Source organism: Pararge aegeria, chromosome 22 (genome assembly GCF_905163445.1).
Source record: "Pararge aegeria chromosome 22, ilParAegt1.1, whole genome shotgun sequence".
In the NCBI taxonomy this organism is placed as follows: Eukaryota; Metazoa; Arthropoda; class Insecta; order Lepidoptera; family Nymphalidae; genus Pararge; species Pararge aegeria.
Window position 1 is genome coordinate 7,757,568 of NC_053201.1, and position 19,008 is coordinate 7,776,575.

Below are 19,008 nucleotides of genomic sequence, written 5' to 3' on the forward strand. Positions count from 1 at the left end.
ATAATTTGTGAAGTACGCATTTGTTTGTAAGTATAAATATTATAAATATTATAACATAATTATTATAATAATATTATAATTATTATAATAAGGTATGTTCTCTAAAGAATGCAAACAAAATATACATTGTTTGGAACGCAGACAAATTTACTAAGGATTTCGTGGAGATATTCTGGATAACGAAAAATGGAGGTTCATTTCAGTAGATGTTTATTAAATTTAACTTAACAAGCTTTCGCCGGCGGCTTCGTATACGAGCAGTATTGTCTTGATTTATTACTCAAATATCAAAAGATTTTTGATCTTACTCTTATAATACAAGTATTTGACCTTCATATTAAAAATCTTAAATCTTGTCTATTATTTGTTTATCAGCAAAAACTACCAGACTGATCAGTTCCGATTCAGTTAAGAAGTAAAACTAACAAAAGATTATTAAACTACGATATCTAAATGTTCCAATTATGAATTTGGCAGCAGTACTACGGGAGCTTTGTCGATAGAGGTACCTGTATAAATATTGAAAGTTTTGGCTTACGTAGTCTCATGTCTTTTTTTTTATTTTGCAGCCAATTAAAATACATGTATTAATCAATATCTGGATGTTTTTTTTATTTTTTTGTTAACTAGATGACGCTACAGTCGCTATAAGACTGATGTGAAAGGCATACACTGATTTCGGCATCGACGCGACGGTAGGAGAGCCGTAGCTTAATTGGTGAAAGCGCTCAGGCCGCGATTTCCAGAGAGTCGCAGGTTCAAATCCTGTCGGTGCCGAAAATTTTTATATGCATTTTAAATTTATAAAAATCTGGATGTTTATCCAAGCATATCAATGGCTCTTAAAGGCATCTCTGCAATTTAACTTTGGAGTGAAGTCTTTTAAAAAAGTCTGTACGCAGTTGTCTCTTTTTGGTGGTTTGTTTCTCCATAAAATTACACAATTTCTTTTTTTCCTTTTTCTTTTCTTTTCCTGGGCCTGTCTCCGTACTTGGTTAGCCTGAACCGTCTGTTGTACGTGTGCCCGCTGATGCGGCTCTCCGCTGGATGACTCCAGCCAGCCGAGCTCACTGCAGTAGCTTAGCAGGGCGCTCAGGTCGCGGAGTGCTCCTCAAAGTGTTGCTGAGGAGCCAAGGTGTGCTGCGCGTTGCTCTACGACTCCATTGCATTGGAGCATTAGCTTTTCGTTGTTTCATCCATCGCCATGCATGCTCTGCACAGAGGACTGTCAGTTATACAAAAAATGGAAAGGTGTTTGTTTAGCAGGCAGTGCCTCGTTATCATACCTACAAGGTCCCTAGTTTAACCCGGTTAAGTTGCAGTAATTTGGTTCTTAGTCGTGGGTTAAGGTCTGGTAGGGCCTCATTCGTGTGTTTGAAGTATTTGGTTCTACTCCAAAACTCCGAGTGCGTTAAACATATTACATATTCCATGTGACGTACGAACATAAAAACATAGACTTCGGTAACTGAACTATGTCTACTTATGTTGATTTATTTAATACTTACTATAAATAAACAGAACCTACGCTTTCCGCGTATTATCATAAAGGTATTACTTAGAGTGCACTCATAATTCATACAACAAAAGCGACAAATTAAGTTTGTACAATTATTTTACATTAGGAGTTCAACCCTCCGCTTTCCGCTACTATTTATAATGCATGCATAGGATATATTGTTTTTATAATATGTAAAAAGCGGAAAGATTTCATAATTTGTGGTTATATATAGTTTGTACTTACAAGAACTTAGCCGATTTAAATTTTTTATCGTTTATAGAAAATTATAGTCTGCAAATTCCTTATCTTTAAATTGCAGGAGAAATAAGATTTCAGCCTGATTTAATGTTATTTTTATAGTAAACTAGCTGATACCCGCGTCATTGTTCGCGTGGATTTTAATCTTACCACGGGAACTATTTCAGAGATCCGTATAGAAAGTACATGTCCTTTTCCATAGCATAGGTGACATGCACACCAAATTTCAAAGCTGTCTGCCCGCGGCTTAGCTCGAAAACAATTTCAATATTCCTACGGGAACAACTTAAGGTAGCCTATGTTTTACATGCCAAATTTCATCAAAATCAGCCGTTCATCAGTTCAGCCAGTACAGCCCTAGTAATAAGGGAAGAGGTGATAGTCAGGACTTTCGGGGGCTGTGTTCGAATCCCAGACCTAAAACGCACATAACTTAGGAAAGTTATAGGTGCGTCTCTAACTTTCCTAAGTAATGTGCGTTCTGAGCAATTAAAATATCACTTTCTTCAACGGTTGAGGAGAACATTATGAGGAAACCTGATTCCCTATATTGTTCTCAAAGGACGTGTAGAGCCCACCAATCCGCACTTGGCTAGTGTGGTAGACCAAGGCCTATACCCTAGTCCCGCTAGGAGACCCGAGTCCTATAGGGGGCCTCTAATGGGTTTTTATTATATATATAGTATACAAAAAGAAAAGTGCTAACTTGTTGCTTTATACGCGTGCGCTAACTATGTGACACGTCATACATAAAAAGGGTGTAATACAAAAATATCGATTGGCTTAATGTAAATCCACGTGATTCTATTAAGTCATTATAACGCATATTATGTCGACGTTAATATAGTAATTTTAACGAGCTATCAGGCTAATTTTTCCTTAAGTAAATCGTTTTTAAATTAAAAAAAAACAGGCAGTCGTAAGGACTTCTGCTGGAAGTGAAATTTCGGCAGTAAATACATTATTCTTGTCATCTATTATTCTTAATTAACATATGTTCATTTTAAATAATAATAATATAAACACTTTTCAAGAACGCATAGTATAAACAAAATAAACATATGTAGTCTACAAACCTTCACTTACTGCTATGAGACAATATCAGTCACGAGAAATTGAAAAAAATGTCCCTGCAAACAGTCAAACTATATAGATATAGTCCAGGGTATAAAAATCCTATTGTCCTGTTGCTGTTGCCCGTAATTTTTGCGTTTTTTACGGTTTTTACAAATCCCGTCGAAACCGTTTTTCTTTCTGGAATAAAGATTATTTTACTCTCCTTCATAACTCTCCGTCTTCGTCATATAGAAATACTCCTAGCGTAGCTCTCGGTCGCCCGATGTGGGACTCTGAGCCTTCTTATGAGGCGCATAGTAAGCGACCACGTTTCAGATCCGTAAGTTATCATAACATCATCACTACATAGCTCGGAGAACCGATGGTCGTTGGGGTCATACAATGCTGGAATTTCGGCTCTGTTCAAGTAGTCGCAGCGTAGGACGGCTCCGAACGAGGACGGCAGGCAACATCAAGCGAGTCGGTAACCGCCGCTGGAAACAAGCGGTTTGGGGAGCGGGCCTAACACTACCTAAGACTTCAAACGATTGATATACAGCACTGGATATCAATCCTTCGAACTGATGATGATTTTTGTATAAATGCATATGCGTTTACTCGGGCCGCTAAGAACGGCGTTACGGTCGATGACGGATAGCGAGGTAGTCGGTAACGCGAGCTTATAAGTTTTCTCCTGCCAAAAGTGACTTAATATTCTCTCTACAAAATTTTTATTTTCTAAAGCTATTTTACTCGCACGAACGAAATAGTAGTATACTCAACTTGTTGTTGGAACTTGGCATGTCTGCAGATGCTGTAAATTTTGATCGCTCTATGGGGAATGAGGGGTTTGGGAGGGACTAATGGAGTGCCCTCATGTGAACGGGCAGCTCACGCCCCATGGAGCACATTTCGTTTGATCTCACCGCTGCTCGCTAAACACTATTTATGTCCCGCCAAATGAAGGGCGTCGGATGACTATACAAATGATTCACAGGCACTTTACAATAACCAAATTTCCGAGAATAATAATACTATCCTTACTAATATTATAAATGTGAAAGTATATTTGTTTGTACTTCCTTAACACCCAAAGAAACCAATCAACTTGATTTTTGGCATAGAGTTTGTTGAAAAAAATTAAGAGTAACATAGTTCCTCAGAAAAACAAGGTTTCCACGGCATTTAAAAAAAAAAAACACATAATAAACGCAGACGAACAGAAAGTACTAGATATATATGACAATCGCCCTGGTACAGCGGTTAGCGTATTTCTGAATATTCTCTAAGGCTTCGTCTGTGGCTGGTTATTAAATATTTATAGAGACTAAGTATTAATTTCAATAAATCGTGTCAATCTTTTATATAATCTTTGGAATATCTTGATTTTTACTTCGGCCATTTCCTAAAAATAACGTTTTGTCCAACAATCCGCATTCGACCATCATGGTTGACCAAAGCCCTAACCCCTCCTCATTGTGGAGACCCGTACCCTGTACTTAGTGGGACGGTAATGGGTTGATATGATCATGATTCAATTGCGTGGATGAGTTGCTGTGAAACCGATTTGTCGAATGGGTTTAAAATAATTAGTATACACCCAGGTGTAGTCTAAGATAATGACGGGCTAACCAGTTAGCCCGTCATTATCTTAGACTGCATCACAACTTAGCACTAGGTGAGATCGCATCTTGAAAATAATAGAAATAATATTATAATTTTTACATTTGGTGCTACGTAACCAGATACGTATCGCAGTGCCATCGCACAAAGAATAAAATGTTTTCGTTCGTAAACTGGTTTCGTAGAAACACAAAATATTATTTGTACGTTACGTTGCATTGGCTTAGGGATTTCTTTGTACATTTGGAACTAAGAAGATCTAAGAAGGCCAGCGTGGGTTTTGGCAATTTTTCTCATTTAAATTCAAATTTAAAAAACTGTTGCCAGCGGCTTCGTGTCCGCGGCATATTCCATCAGTTATTACTCAAATATTATGATAATGATCTTAATTTTAGAATACTATTTTAAAGAACTTAAACCTTGTCTATTTTATTATTAGTTAGATAGTTTATCAGCCAAAAGTTATGTGGTGAATCAAAAAATCATAATATTAATCATAATTTAGTAATTAATATTATTAAAGTCCTTCTGTACCTAGTGGCACGCATGTTACATTGGTATAAATAATATATACAAAAATCAAGTAAATACACATATTTACTCGATTTTTATAATGACCATTGACAGTAAGTCTATTAATAATGATCAAAAAGGCATCATGAATTAATTTATTTCACAAAATGTCTTCCCTAAATTTGTGCGATCCAGATTTATTTTCGGATTCCATTGAGTTTTCATTTACGCTTTGTCGTCAACAATAACAAACAACTCAGTTTGGCTTCTTGAATACCTACTTTACACAGATTGTTTGCCATAAAGTCCTATAAAGCAATAATTTATAGAGCAATTTCAAGCTTGAATAATAACATAAGCATTCTCTTGTTTCAGGATACGTCAACAAACTGGCGAGGAAATAAAACTATGCCAACTTACCATGCACCGGATATTAGAAATCGAAAACAGAATGCCTGCCAAAAATGTGATCCTGAAATGGTTGCGAGCAAAGCAAGGGAAACACAAAAAATCACCGTGGCGCTAACAAGCGAGTAACCACCAGGGAAATATGAATGCGACCAAACCAGAAATACTGGTGGCAAGAAGCCAATCTGACATATTGCTAAAAGAACCAGATTATTTTCTTGAATCGGCAGGATTCCCATTCAATGCTTTATTGGAGTACAATATTACTTTCGAAAATAATACATTCAATGTCAGCGTTGATTTGGAAGAGCCGTGGAATGATTACGTAAAACTTCTCCGTGACCGCGCAGTTTTGGTTTCCTTTTTGCTGCTCTTCTCCTTGACCACTGTATTTGGGAACATGCTAGTCATACTCGCAGTTGTAAGAGAACGATATCTACACACATCTACAAACTATTTCGTGACGTCACTTGCAGTGGCTGATTGTCTTGTCGGATTAGTGGTGATGCCTTTTTCTGCCCTCTACGAAGTTTTGGAGCATACTTGGTTTTTTGGTGTTGATTGGTGTGACGTATGGAGATCTCTGGATGTATTATTTAGTACAGCGTCCATTCTCAATCTTTGTGTTATATCATTAGACCGGTACTGGGCTATAACGGATCCAATTACATATCCGATGAGGATGAGTGGACGTAAAGCAGCGTTTCTCATAGCAGCCGTCTGGGTGTGTTCGGGTGCTATATCATTTCCAGCCATCGCTTGGTGGCGAGCAGTACGTATGGAAGAGGTCCCAGATTACAAGTGTCCATTTACGGAGAACTTAGAATACATTATATTCTCTTCCACGATATCATTTTATTTACCTTTATTTGTTATGGTGTTCACATATTATCGTATATATCGTGCCGCGACAATACAGACAAGGTCATTAAAAATCGGGACTAAACAAGTGATGAGACCAAGTGGTGAGTTAGAATTAACGTTACGTATCCACAGGGGTGGTACAGTGCGTAAAAGAAACGAAGTGTGTCATGGTGCGTGCACTCCTGAGGAGGCCGATCAGGAACCGTTGACTGCATTGCAAAACAATGGACTTTCTCGTTCCTCAACACGGCTTACGAATGTAACGCATAACAAACATTTGCCAAAAAACTTTTCTCTTTCGCGTAAGCTCGCGAAGTTTGCAAAAGAAAAAAAAGCAGCAAAAACACTTGGTATCGTAATGGGTGTGTTCATAGTGTGTTGGTTACCATTTTTTGTCGTGAATCTCCTATCGGGGATATGTTCGTCGTGCATCACACACGAGGAAATTGTCAACGTCATAGTGACGTGGCTGGGATGGGTTAACTCGTCGATGAACCCAGTAATTTACGCCTGCTGGAGTAGAGATTTTAGAAGGTTGGTACAATTTTTATATCATGTCTCATACCCTGTAAAGTTACCTTTTTATGTAATTTTAACATAATATGCAAAAAAAAAATCTTATTTAACCGTCTAAAAATTGAATTTCAACTAGTCAGGAATTATGACGTTGGGTTACAAAAGCGGACAGGGAACAAATAAAATGCATGGCCACTCAACTCTTTTGAACGAAGCTCGCTGAAACTTTTTGTAGCCATTCATACACTTTGTTAGTGCTAGCTTCTATTAACATTCGCTAGAAATATGAAATTCATTTTGTTTGCAGTAATAGAAGTACAGGATTTCAGAAAAGCAGACAATGTCATTTAACTTGTTGGTAGGTCTTTTTATTTTTCGTATCTTATTAAAAGACGTATTACTTTTATGTAGTGTTATGTACAGTACATAAAAGTAATATGTCTTTTAATAAGTACATAATAAAAAAACTACAGAATACAATACCAAACAACAAACTCTAGAAAGTGTTAAGATTTAAAGTGAATATTTCTTTATTATACATATAATATATACATTTTTACTTCAGGGGCGTGTTAAAGTGTCAAATTAACGCTTAAACATTTTCCCTGACCGATTTCGGTCACGGTAGTCAATTCTCAGAGAGATTTTCCAATCGCGTGGGAGATATTATAGTGTATAAGTGTGTGCCCAAACACAGCTGCACTCTCTATTCCCACGCTCTATAAGCCCTATCCCCTTCACCATGCCGACCCGGGGATCGAACGCAGAACCTCGTGATCAGCAATCGATCATGCTAACCACTACACCAACGAGACATTCACGTAGTTTTTTTGCCATTTTATATTAAGTTATCTTTTATTTATGGTACCTTTGATGATACTTAGATAATTTTTGTTCATTATTTATAAAATGTCTACTTAGTAGTGCGTAGTGATGGCATTAACTACATTCGTAAACTTGATACTAAAGCTACGAAGGTTCCAAACGCACCCAGGTCTTAGAAGAAGCTCACAACAAACAAAGCCGGTTGTTATTTTTGTTATCACCATCTCACATTGTCATTTGAAAATATTTAAGAAGCAAACTGGTTAGAGCACTAAGTCACGCCGAATTTTTTTATCGTTTACGGAATCCTTTATATATAAAAGGACTTTTATACTATAAAAGGACTTTTCTACAAGCGTTCGCTTGTTAAAACTTTGAACTTTTAAGAGACATCTATAATAAGATTTCAACCGGTAATTTATTGGAAAATTATTTTATTTAGTCTCGTTTATTCAATAGCTTGACATTTTCTCTTAAATTGAGATATATTTTTGTGATACATTTTATCATATTTTCCAGTTCGTGGTACAGAAGCAGTAAATAAGATGGAATACATGAACGTCATGTCGTTTTATGTGACGGCATATAATTTTGTTTGTTGCTATCTAGGCTTTGTAACAATCACGAAAAATGAAAAAGGAAGATTACGTGATAATATTAGAGGTATACTTCGCGATAAGAGTTTCAAATATAAACGCGTCTATGGCCAAAGTAAAACCCAATACGATTTAGTAAAGCTTTTAGGAAACATAATAAACGCAACGTGATTTACGGCAGCCAATGTTTCAGCGGTCATGGATCGATAAGCCCCCATGAGCCGATCGGATTTCTTGTAATTGGCGGCTTATGCGATACAATTTTTTAAAACGAGTGGTTGCTTTTTGAATATACCGATTTTAAAGTTTCACTGAAACCGTTGATGGTGAACTTACTGCTTTTATTTATTTCGAGTTCTATGGCTTTAACCTATTGGTCTTAAATGGATATGTTGGAATATAACGACACTTGGATATCATGTCAGTGCTGCAAACATTGTAACTACCCGAGTACAATGTATCCATCACATTATACAACCATGGCGTGACTTTGAGTAAGGTATTTATAATGCCATGATCATCATCATATTAAACCATAACTGACCCACTATTAAAATTCTATTTCCAAAGAACTTAACTATGTAGAATCGTTGATGTACGTGTAATCACCACGTTCACAGATAACCGTAACCTAATTTACGACAAAGTTTTTGTGGTTCAGCCGATAAGCCGTGCGGCCCGATCGAACAGACTTTGTTATGTTACAATTTATAGCTATATCAGCTGACGCCAACAACCCGTATTTTATCGTTTTCATTAGTGGAATACGTTTTCATACAGTACAATCAATATTTAATAAGCTTCTAGTTGGTTCCATCCAACTAAAAAGCAAATCACGGCTACTGGTAGAAAACTTTATTAACTACTTGTTATCCCCGCGAATTTCATTTCGCCTTAATATATTTTACATCTCAATGACTTTAAAAAGTACAATACATAAAACTCATCTTACTCCGGAACCTCTCTATAGGTCACATCAACAGTTTTACGATTAGACAACTTGACGTGCGCTGTCAGTTGTGTTTTGTTACTAATGGACGGCTAGATAATTGTTTTGATTTTAAATTAAAAAAATATATTGTATTTTAATACTTATTCTCCTATTCCGGATTAACAGGAATCAAAGAAATCAAAAATAATGAAAATCGGTCCATCCGTTCTCAAGTTATAAATGGTGTATCTAACACGACTTTGTTTTATAGATGTAGAATATAGATATATATATAAGGACTGTCGAACGGGATAAACAGTATCCTATGTCCGTTTCCTGGTTCCAAGTTACCCACCCACCAATTTTCGGCCATATCGGAACAGCCGTTCTTGAGTTATAAATAGTGTAACTAACGGGACTTTCTTTTATTTATATAGATAATAACAATATTAGCAAAAACATGATAATGACTAGAAGAGTAACGTCAGTAGAAAATAGCTATTACGGCAAACGATCGTCTAACTACCTTGTACCAAGATTAATAAAAAGCCTGCCTGTACTTAGGGATTCGATCACCGAAAAAAATAAAAATAATGTTTTCAAAAAGTATTTTCAGAAATTGGAGGATTGATATCTTAACCTGGGAACAACCCTTATATGCCTATTCGCCGCACCTACCCGCTTAAATTTTATAATTATGTTTAACATCAGACGATTGTGAAATGTTCATACAAACTAAGTGGAGTTTCAGGACATCAAGTCACCTATGTATAAAATAAAAAAACATAATCTAGTACACTACTGTAAAGAGTACCAATATTCGATTTATTTATGATCAACATTAGCAGAACATTTTTTTTTATTGGAGGATAACTAGCAGCTTCCTTATAAATTTAATCTCTTTAAGATCTTTGTCCCTTTCCACTCCCTTACTCCACCACATTTGTAATCTAACTCTACATCGACCTTTTTGATCTTTTGGCTACTCGTTAATTAATGTTTGGGGACGATTTGTAATTTTTAATTTTTTTTTTTTTTTTAATTTAACCTATCAACAGTCGCTCAATTGTTTATGTAATTTTTTACCGAAAGTCAATTGATTCCTACCTACATTTTTTATGTTTTACATAAATGTAAAACATAAAAAATGTCTTTTCAGAGAAATGTATATAAAAAAAAAATTATACCACCTATTACAGTGCTGTACAAAACATGGACTTTCATAATAATTAATCTTAATGACATTGTGATTTACAGATGAAATCAATTATATAAAAACGTAAAATTATACAAATATATAGATTCGCGTGATTGTAATTTGAATTTTGAAACTGCATTATCTTGTGACGTGACCTGTTACATATTAGTTACCAGGCGCTTATAAAGGTATTTATTAACAGTTTAAATTTATAGGCAAACAGAAAACAGCCCACGTAGAATTTTAACTACCGACCTTCAACCCTTATTTCAGAACACAAAAAAATCTGCAACAAATCGTGGTATACATTATTTTAACATAACTTTTTAAGTGTAGCTTACATTTGATGTTCTCTGCTCACTGATTACGTTTCACAGGCTTGTGAATATCGTTAAGAGACTCGTATCCATTAGAGTTTATTGAAATAGACTCGGGTGAACTTGTTTACCATCCAGCCATCTTAATACGGCTTGACAATTAATTAATTGCTTTCGGTATTACAAATGAGCAACATAACACAAACACATTTTAACCGCACTAAGTAAACAATGGTTTGTTGTTGTTACAAATATAGCATCAGCTAGTAGGTTTCCGCGAATTTCTGAGTTTAATAGAATTAGACGTTCATTCATTTGTAGCTTCCATAATTTACTAGAAACTGCTTCGACATTGGACATTGGGCAATCTTTTTTATTCTACTACAAGTTAAGTTATCGCTATTAAGCGATAAAGCCACCCTTTGTATCCTATAAGTTTCATCTTGTTGTGTCCATTGTTTTTTTTTAATTTGTGGTGTAAAAATAAAGTGTATAAATAAATAAATAAAGTTATCCCTTGACAGCAATCTCAACTGATGGCAAGTAATGATTCAGTCAGAGATGGAAGAGGGCTAAACTATTAGGCAATTATGTTTAGCCCATACCCCTAATCAGGTTCTATGCGACAACGTCCCGGAACGCTTAATCGCTTAGCGGCACGTCTTTGTGCCGCTATCTCCCCATGGCCGAAATCTACCAGCGGACTAAACTTCTGCATGGGCAGAAGGTGATGGTTCTAAGAACGTTGATGATCCGTTGCTGCGTGTTAGAAGGAAAAACCAACAAACTCAATTTCGTTTTTATTACACACGTATTATTTCAATTACTTTTATCATTGTCATATAAAACCATTACCGGTCCATTACTGGACTCGGGTTTCTTCCTACAATGAGAAGGGGTTAAGGCCGTAGTCCACCACGCAGGCCCAGTGCAGATTGGTGGACTTTCATCATCACAAGAATTATATTATGTAGTAGATACGGTACAATCATAGCGATAATGTGACAAAGGAAATGTTTTCTTCTTAAATGTCTCACTTTTACCACTTATGAATCTTAATCTAAAGCCAGTAATTACTACGCCACGCCATATTAAATACTGTGACGTCACTAAAAGATTCATTAATAAAAAATTGCTTAAATAGTTATGATTTGCTTCATAAAATTCGTAATAATTCAAATCTAAGTTTTTAATGTTTTTCCAAATAGATTAATAACTATATAGTTTGTGAAATAACCTACCGGAAACTAATATCATAAAATGTTATTTTGGTTCGTTTTGTTGTCATTATTGTTAACGGTACCTGAGCCGTATTAAAGTAGTAGCATTACTTTCTCAAGAATTCATTCTGTATAAGGCAATTGTTGAGGGAAACTGTTCGGGTATTTGCAGTAGTCAAATGTAATAAGTGAAAACTAGTATTACTCCTAATAAGTCCTATCCCCACGTTTCCCAACACATCTCAAGTAGCAAAACCATCATTGATGGCTTACTGCATTGAAATAGTTGTCATATGTTAGCAGGAATTAAGAAAGTTAGCCCATGGAGTCCATTCATAAAGTTAGTGTAAATAATATGAAATGAAATGAAAATACACTTTATTGTACAGGTAACAGAAATTAAATTATAAACAAAAACAACACAATAAAACACAGGTACAATAGGCGGCCTTATCGCAAAAAGCGATCTCTGCCAGGCAACCCAACAAAGGAAGGGGAAAAAAAACACAGACCTAAAGGTGTTACAGACAGACCCACGTGCAGTTTTCGTGTATTGAACAGGCCTGGGACTAAGCGGCTCTCTGAAACTAATAGTCAGTCATTGTTACTCGCTCATATATACTCGCAATAGCTCAAGGAGGCTTACATGGGTAGCGAAGGTCAGATTACAATCGCTCCATATAAAAACGGGTAGAGTATATACAATATCCTATTAAATCGTCTGATAAAATAACAGATAGCTATATCTAGAGAATATCAGTTTAATGATAAAGAAATTATAATATAAACATTTTATAAATTTTGGAAAAGATATCCATGCTAAGAAACCTTTGAAAGTACCTAACCTATGTTCGTTATACCTCAATCATTCTGCGGTGATTAATATTTAATAGCCAAAGATTTGGCTCCGCGCCATTTAAAAACATAATTGCCACAGATCACAAACAAGTGTCGCAAAATGACATCTCGCCATCTATGTGAAGTCTATTTTTTCTTACCTGTCTCATAATGTAAACAGTTTATCTATTTTAAAGTTTATTTTCAATTGTTTCAAAAATAATATAAACACACTAAGAACACGACACAACAAGACTCTTTTTATTTTGTTTTTATTTATTTTATTATTAAATTTTTTTGTAAATATTTCTAAAACATACTTTACACTAAAAAGCAATGAAATGATTGTTGACTTGAGACAAGTTAGAAAAAATTGAGTGTAAATGTAACAGTACCTACCGCAATCTCTGTAGAAATCACAAGAAATACCGAAGTCGATGGCGTTGAAAACTAAATTTAATCGTGGGCCTACGATAACCTTCATAATCTGATCAGAAAAAACTGTACTAAACTACATCATACATTTTAAATCTATTCGCCAGCAACTCGTGCTTAGCTCTGTGAATAACAGACAATGTTTGTTCGTGTATAACGAAATTTAACAATCGCTCTTGAACTTTTGATATCGATTTCCCACCGACATCAGTTCTCCTGTGATCCTGTAACTGTGCAAAAAAGCTGGCAGTTACCTTACTACGTTACGGTACGGTAATTTCGAAGACATTTTAGATTTTATTTAGTTAAATATAATATATTATTTTAGGTAGTTATGTTACCAGTTCCTCGCCTAGCAGTTCCAACTTTTGGCACAGAAACGGTAGCAATGAACGTTTAGTTTGCTATAACGCTTTCTTTGCTGCAAAGGAGCTGTCTTGACCGCGAGAGTCACCTAGTGTGAACATTCTAGTATTAGTTATCGACAAGACGATATGTCTGTTTTCAGAAATCTCTAATCTCATCTAGTTTTCAAGGCCGCATCCGTCCTCAAACTTTTCTAGGTTTTTCTCATAATGATAGTTGACGGACCAAGCAGATGGTAAGTATTTTTTTTTTATGTTTATAGACGAGCGCTTGACTGCAATCACGCCTGATGGTAAGCGATGATGCAGGCTAAGGTGGAGCGCGCTTGTCTAGAAGATGCCTATTCACTCTTGAATTGAAGGTACTCATATTGTAAGAACTGGGGAAAATGGAAGCTGGAAGAGCATTCCAGATCCTAGTGGTGCGTAAGTGAAGGACCATCAGCTAAAAATAAGACTAAGAAGGTCATGCAAGGAACTCGCCTTGCAACTTCAAACCGAATATAGCGTCACAATAGAGCTACTTTATGGTAGAAGTAAATGGCGGTAGTAATTCCTCGGACGAGCTCTGTCACAATTTTTTTTTTCTTAATTTTTTTAAAACATACTTAACACCAAAAAGTAATAAAATAATTGTATACATTATAAGACAAGTTAGAAAAAATAGACTGCAAATATATCAATGCCTGGACCTATCCTATACCAATCCCCTGCTGGAATAAAGGCCTCCCCAACGGGTGGATATGCCACCATATTGCACATTAAAATCATGTTATGCTCTGAATGGAGCTTTTTACAGTATAGTTAACCGTCCTTTTAATTAGGTTTACAAGCAAGTGAGAAAGCGGGCAAGCTTCGAAATACCGCGGTGCACCGCTTAAGAAAATTCCACATTAGAGGGAATTTCTAGAAAATGCACTTCCATTTAACCCTCAGTCAGCTAAGTTTGTTATTAGCTACTCGGCTGAACGGTAATAGCATTAAAAGAAAACCTAAGAGTTCACGATACGGATTCTTTGAAATTGCTAATCTTATCAATTTTGTTAATTCATTTGGCACTTTGTTATGCTGAGTAGTTGACGTTATCATAATCATCAAACCGTTACCGACCCACTACACGGGTCTCCTTTCAAAATAAGAAATTTTTAGGCCGTCGTCCACCGCGCTGGCCAAATGCGGATTGGTAAACTTGCACGCGCCATTTAGCACGTAATGGAGAACTCTAACAAATGCAGGTTTCCTCTCAATGTTTTCCTTCACCGTTAAATAATAATAATAATAATAAAGTTTTTTTTATTTGAGGCATATAAACCCATATATCAGCTTTTATATACAAATAAATCTATAATTAAATGTATACATTTAAACTTACATCTAACTGAAATAGTTAATAAACTTATTTCAGATGTCTTTTCAGGTTGTTTCAGATTCTTATTTTATTTTTTGTTCCAGTCTCGATGAACAGACCGCCAATAGTCTGAAATAGGACTCGGCATACCCTCACAGACGACCCTAAGTATTCTGTTGTTAGAGTTCCTAATCCTTTCCCAAAAGGATGCTACACGAGCTCTAACAATACAATAAAAGTCAGGACAGATTAAAGCAAGTGATATCTAAATTATAGCTTAGGATAGCATAGCTCTGAAAAGTTAAAGGGTTCGAACCGGGAATCGAACTTGGCCCCAAGAAACGGAAGCCGATGCTTTACCCATTAAGCTATCACCACTCAGTTGACGCTATAGTCCGATCAGTTTAGACATGCATCTATGAATTGGTATCAATGATCGGATCACGAATATAAATGAATGCTGAAAATTCACCAACGATCCAGTACCTTGGTCAAAGGTATCAAAAATAGGGTGTTCGCGTTTTTCAGAAAATTAATATTTTTATGTCTTCTTATAAATTCACATTTATACTATCAAGTAGTCACCTAACTTGGCAAAATTCAACCATAATTAGTTTTAATTATAAGCATAAATTATTAAGTTTCTATTGTCAAAGACTTCTACACTGTTAAATTGTCTATTTTTTTTCACTAAATTAAAATCCAAAAAATGATTAAGAGGAGTATATATGCGTGTGTGTGTGTCAAATACGTGGTAGTAAGTTATTATTAATCATAATTAAAAAAATATATATATTAGTATTCTGCTATAAAAACTATAAGTGAGGGAAATTTCATACAACTCTGCGCCATTATCGTAAAAAGGGGAACAAAGTTTTTGCCTCACTATATAGATATTATAAATACAAAAGTGTGTCTGTTTGTTTATTTGTTAACCAATTCACCACACCGATCTTGATATAATATAGCTCATAATTTTTAGCTTGGATCCTGGAAACGGGAGTATTGAGCCGGTTTTTTTATTGGGTTTTTACAAAATCGACGGGAACACTAGTTTTCTAGGGTTAAAAAGAAAGTATCCTTTGTCTGTTTTAAATATTATGTCATGTCATTATGTTGTAATATTATTTTATGTCTATGCAAAATTTTATCGGAATCAGTATAGTGGTAGAGCAAATGATATTTATGTAACAAACAAACACACGTTTGCATTTAGAATATTATTGGATTGGAAAACCAAAAAACTTCTAACTACCTAGCTCTTTAAAGATTAGAACATTAATAAATAGCCCCAGGACTCGGAACAACTGTAAAATTTTAATGCATCTACGTGACCTCGTAGAGCTTGGGAGCGTGTCGTAGACTAAGCTACGTGTTAGCTACGCGGTTTACGAAGACGTGACCAAGCAAATTTTATGTAAGACACAAGTAGTTAGTTAAAGATTCGATTTCATATAACATTGCAATAAATATATTCATTGCCTTTGATACTTTTTAGCACAACCTACATTGAAGATCGAAAGATAAACTTTATTGCACACAAAATAGTTACATTAAAAATAAGGTAATTAATATTTAATAAGTGATATGCAAAGGGGAAACTTAGATAATGGGAACAGTCACAATATAAAGAATAAACTTACTATAATATACAGGTATAATAAATATCGATTAATTCATAATTATAATATTTTTATAATCTACTAGATTAAAATATTTTAAGCCCTTTGTCCTAAGTGTCTATAGAAGACAAATACATAGAATAGAAGAACCAATGCAAAAACTGTGTGTATACAAAAGAAATGTCTATTGCACGGCTATAAAAATATACAGCTACTTACCAGACCGTGTTCAAGATTTAACTATTAATAAATTTAAAAATTACATTTTTAACAAACTAAATAATATAAACATATATAACACTAGCTGTTGCCCGCGACTTCGTCTGCGTTTGATTTTGTTTTTAAATTATTCAATATCGCTAAGCCTTAAAAGAGTATAGTAGTATATATATATAAAACATGTGACTGTCAATTATAGACAAATAATTTGCAATAAAATAAAATTGCGACTATAATTAAAGATCTAAGCTATCCTATCTCTTAAGTTGGAGCAGACTGCTCACGGCGTGCCAATTTAATTTAAAATCGGTTAAGTAGTTTAGGAGTCCATCGCGGACAAACATCGTGACAGGAGATTTATATATATTAAGATAAGCCGGCTACAGGCTGACCCAGTTATCGTTTTTCTGCAACATAAATTATTTTTGGACTTCTTAAAAAAAAGGGTGGGGATGTGTTTTATGAAAAACAAATAGAAAAAAACAATGGTCGAAATTATCAAATAATTTAAAAAACTGGACACTCTTACCACGTTGCAATAACCGGAACTCCAATCAAATATATATTTTAAAAATCACAAAATATATTCCCCTATCATCATCATCATCAAATTAGAGCTGTAGTCCACCAAGCTGGCACAGTGAGGATTAGTGGACTTCAAACGCCTTTCAGAACATTGTGCAGAATTCTCGGGCGAACAGCTGATTTCCTCACGATGCCCGAACCCGGGCCCCCAAAAGTAAAACCGAAGTCCTAACCAATAGGCTATCAAAGCTCATTCCCTACAATCATATGACGGCCGATTGGCGCAGTAGGCAGCGACCCTGCTTTCTGAGTCCAAGGCCGTGGGTTCGATTCCCACAACTGGAAAATGTTTGTGCGAAGAACATGAATGTTTTTCAGTGTCTGGGTGTTTATATGTACGAGTATATTATAAGTATTTATGTATATTATTCATAAAAATATTCATCAGTTATCTTAGTACCCATAACACAAGCTACGCTTACTTTGGGACTAGATGGCGGTGTGTGTATTGTCGTAGTATATTTGTTTATTTATTTATATAAAAATACTTGTGAATTTATTTAGATTTATAAACAGAAAAATTCAGAACACCAAACATGTTTTTGTAAAACGTGATATAACCGTAGATTTACATTAAACAAGTTACACAAAAATTCTATTTGTATAATTGGGACATTGGAACATTCATATACATTTCAGTCTACATGCTAAATTCTAAGAACATTGCGTGTTCTCAGTAAACATATAATGATCCGTAACGCTAACTATAGGGCTGATAACAAAGCTCAAGTAACTTGGCGTGTGATGAAGAAAGATAAGCTCAAAGTATCTCTACTCTACTGGAGCGTGCCATGACCTGATTCGATTTCAGAAAGAGGCAAACTAAAGCGCCATTAAATGCTTCCCCGCCGATCTTTGCCCTTTTACATTTAAACTGTCCTTTGCAAGTCGCCTATATGATATTAAATATAAACAGATTTATCAGTAATCACTATATTATTTTTTGTTTTATCACAGCCGATTGGCGCAGTGGGTGCCTGTGACCCTGCTTTCTGAGTCCAAGGCCGTGGGTTCGATTCCCACAAATGGAAAATGTTTGTGTGATGAACATGACTGTTGTTCAGTGTCTGTGTGTTTATATGTATATTTTAACTATTTGTGTATATTATTCTTTAAAATATTCATCAGTCATCTTAGTACCCGTGATACAAGCTATGCTTACTTTGGGGCTAGATGGCGATGTGTGTATTGTCAAAGAATATTTATTTATTTATTATTTATTGTATTCCTTTTAACTCTAAAATTTAATTTTTTTTAATACATAACTATAACCTAAAATAAACTATTTAAAAACTAAATAAAATCTAAAACGTCCTCGAAACCACCGCAGCGAGGCACAGTTCCTAAGATGCTGGCAGCATTGCCCCTTTGGATTTATTTATCCCGAAATATTAATAAAAAGCTAAATTCAAATTCAAATTCAAATTCAAATTCATTTATTTCAAGTAGGCCTACTTTATAAGCACTTTTGAAACGTCAAGTATGCATGTTTGTGTGACTCTACCACCACAAAAGAAATTTCGTTAGTGATAACCATGAAATTCTATTCTGTCAAGGAAATTTAATTTAATTGTGAACAGCCGATAATAAATTAGTCATAAATATATTCTCAAGAATAATCCCAAGAATCCTCTTTAAGCGCTGTGAAGGACTTCATACATTTCATAATAGTTCATGTATGTTGAAACTAATTTTGGAATACTTAGCATCTTATATACATACCATTTAAGAATACGACGCTAGTGAAATGATCCTTTTATATTATTCATTA

At 35.1% G+C, this 19,008-nt stretch overlaps 1 protein-coding gene across 2 annotated transcripts in view; it reads left to right on the plus strand.

Moving 5' to 3' along the window:
• Positions 1-5,501: 5,501 nt before the first annotated feature.
• Positions 5,502-19,008, plus strand: part of LOC120633792 (dopamine receptor 2-like) — a 54,829-nt gene continuing 41,322 nt past the window's right edge. For both annotated transcript variants that reach the window (XM_039904144.1, XM_039904142.1), the window contains exon 1: positions 5,502-6,757. In XM_039904144.1, coding sequence (XP_039760078.1) covers positions 5,502-6,757 — 1,256 coding nt within the window. The remainder of the gene's footprint in view (positions 6,758-19,008) is intronic.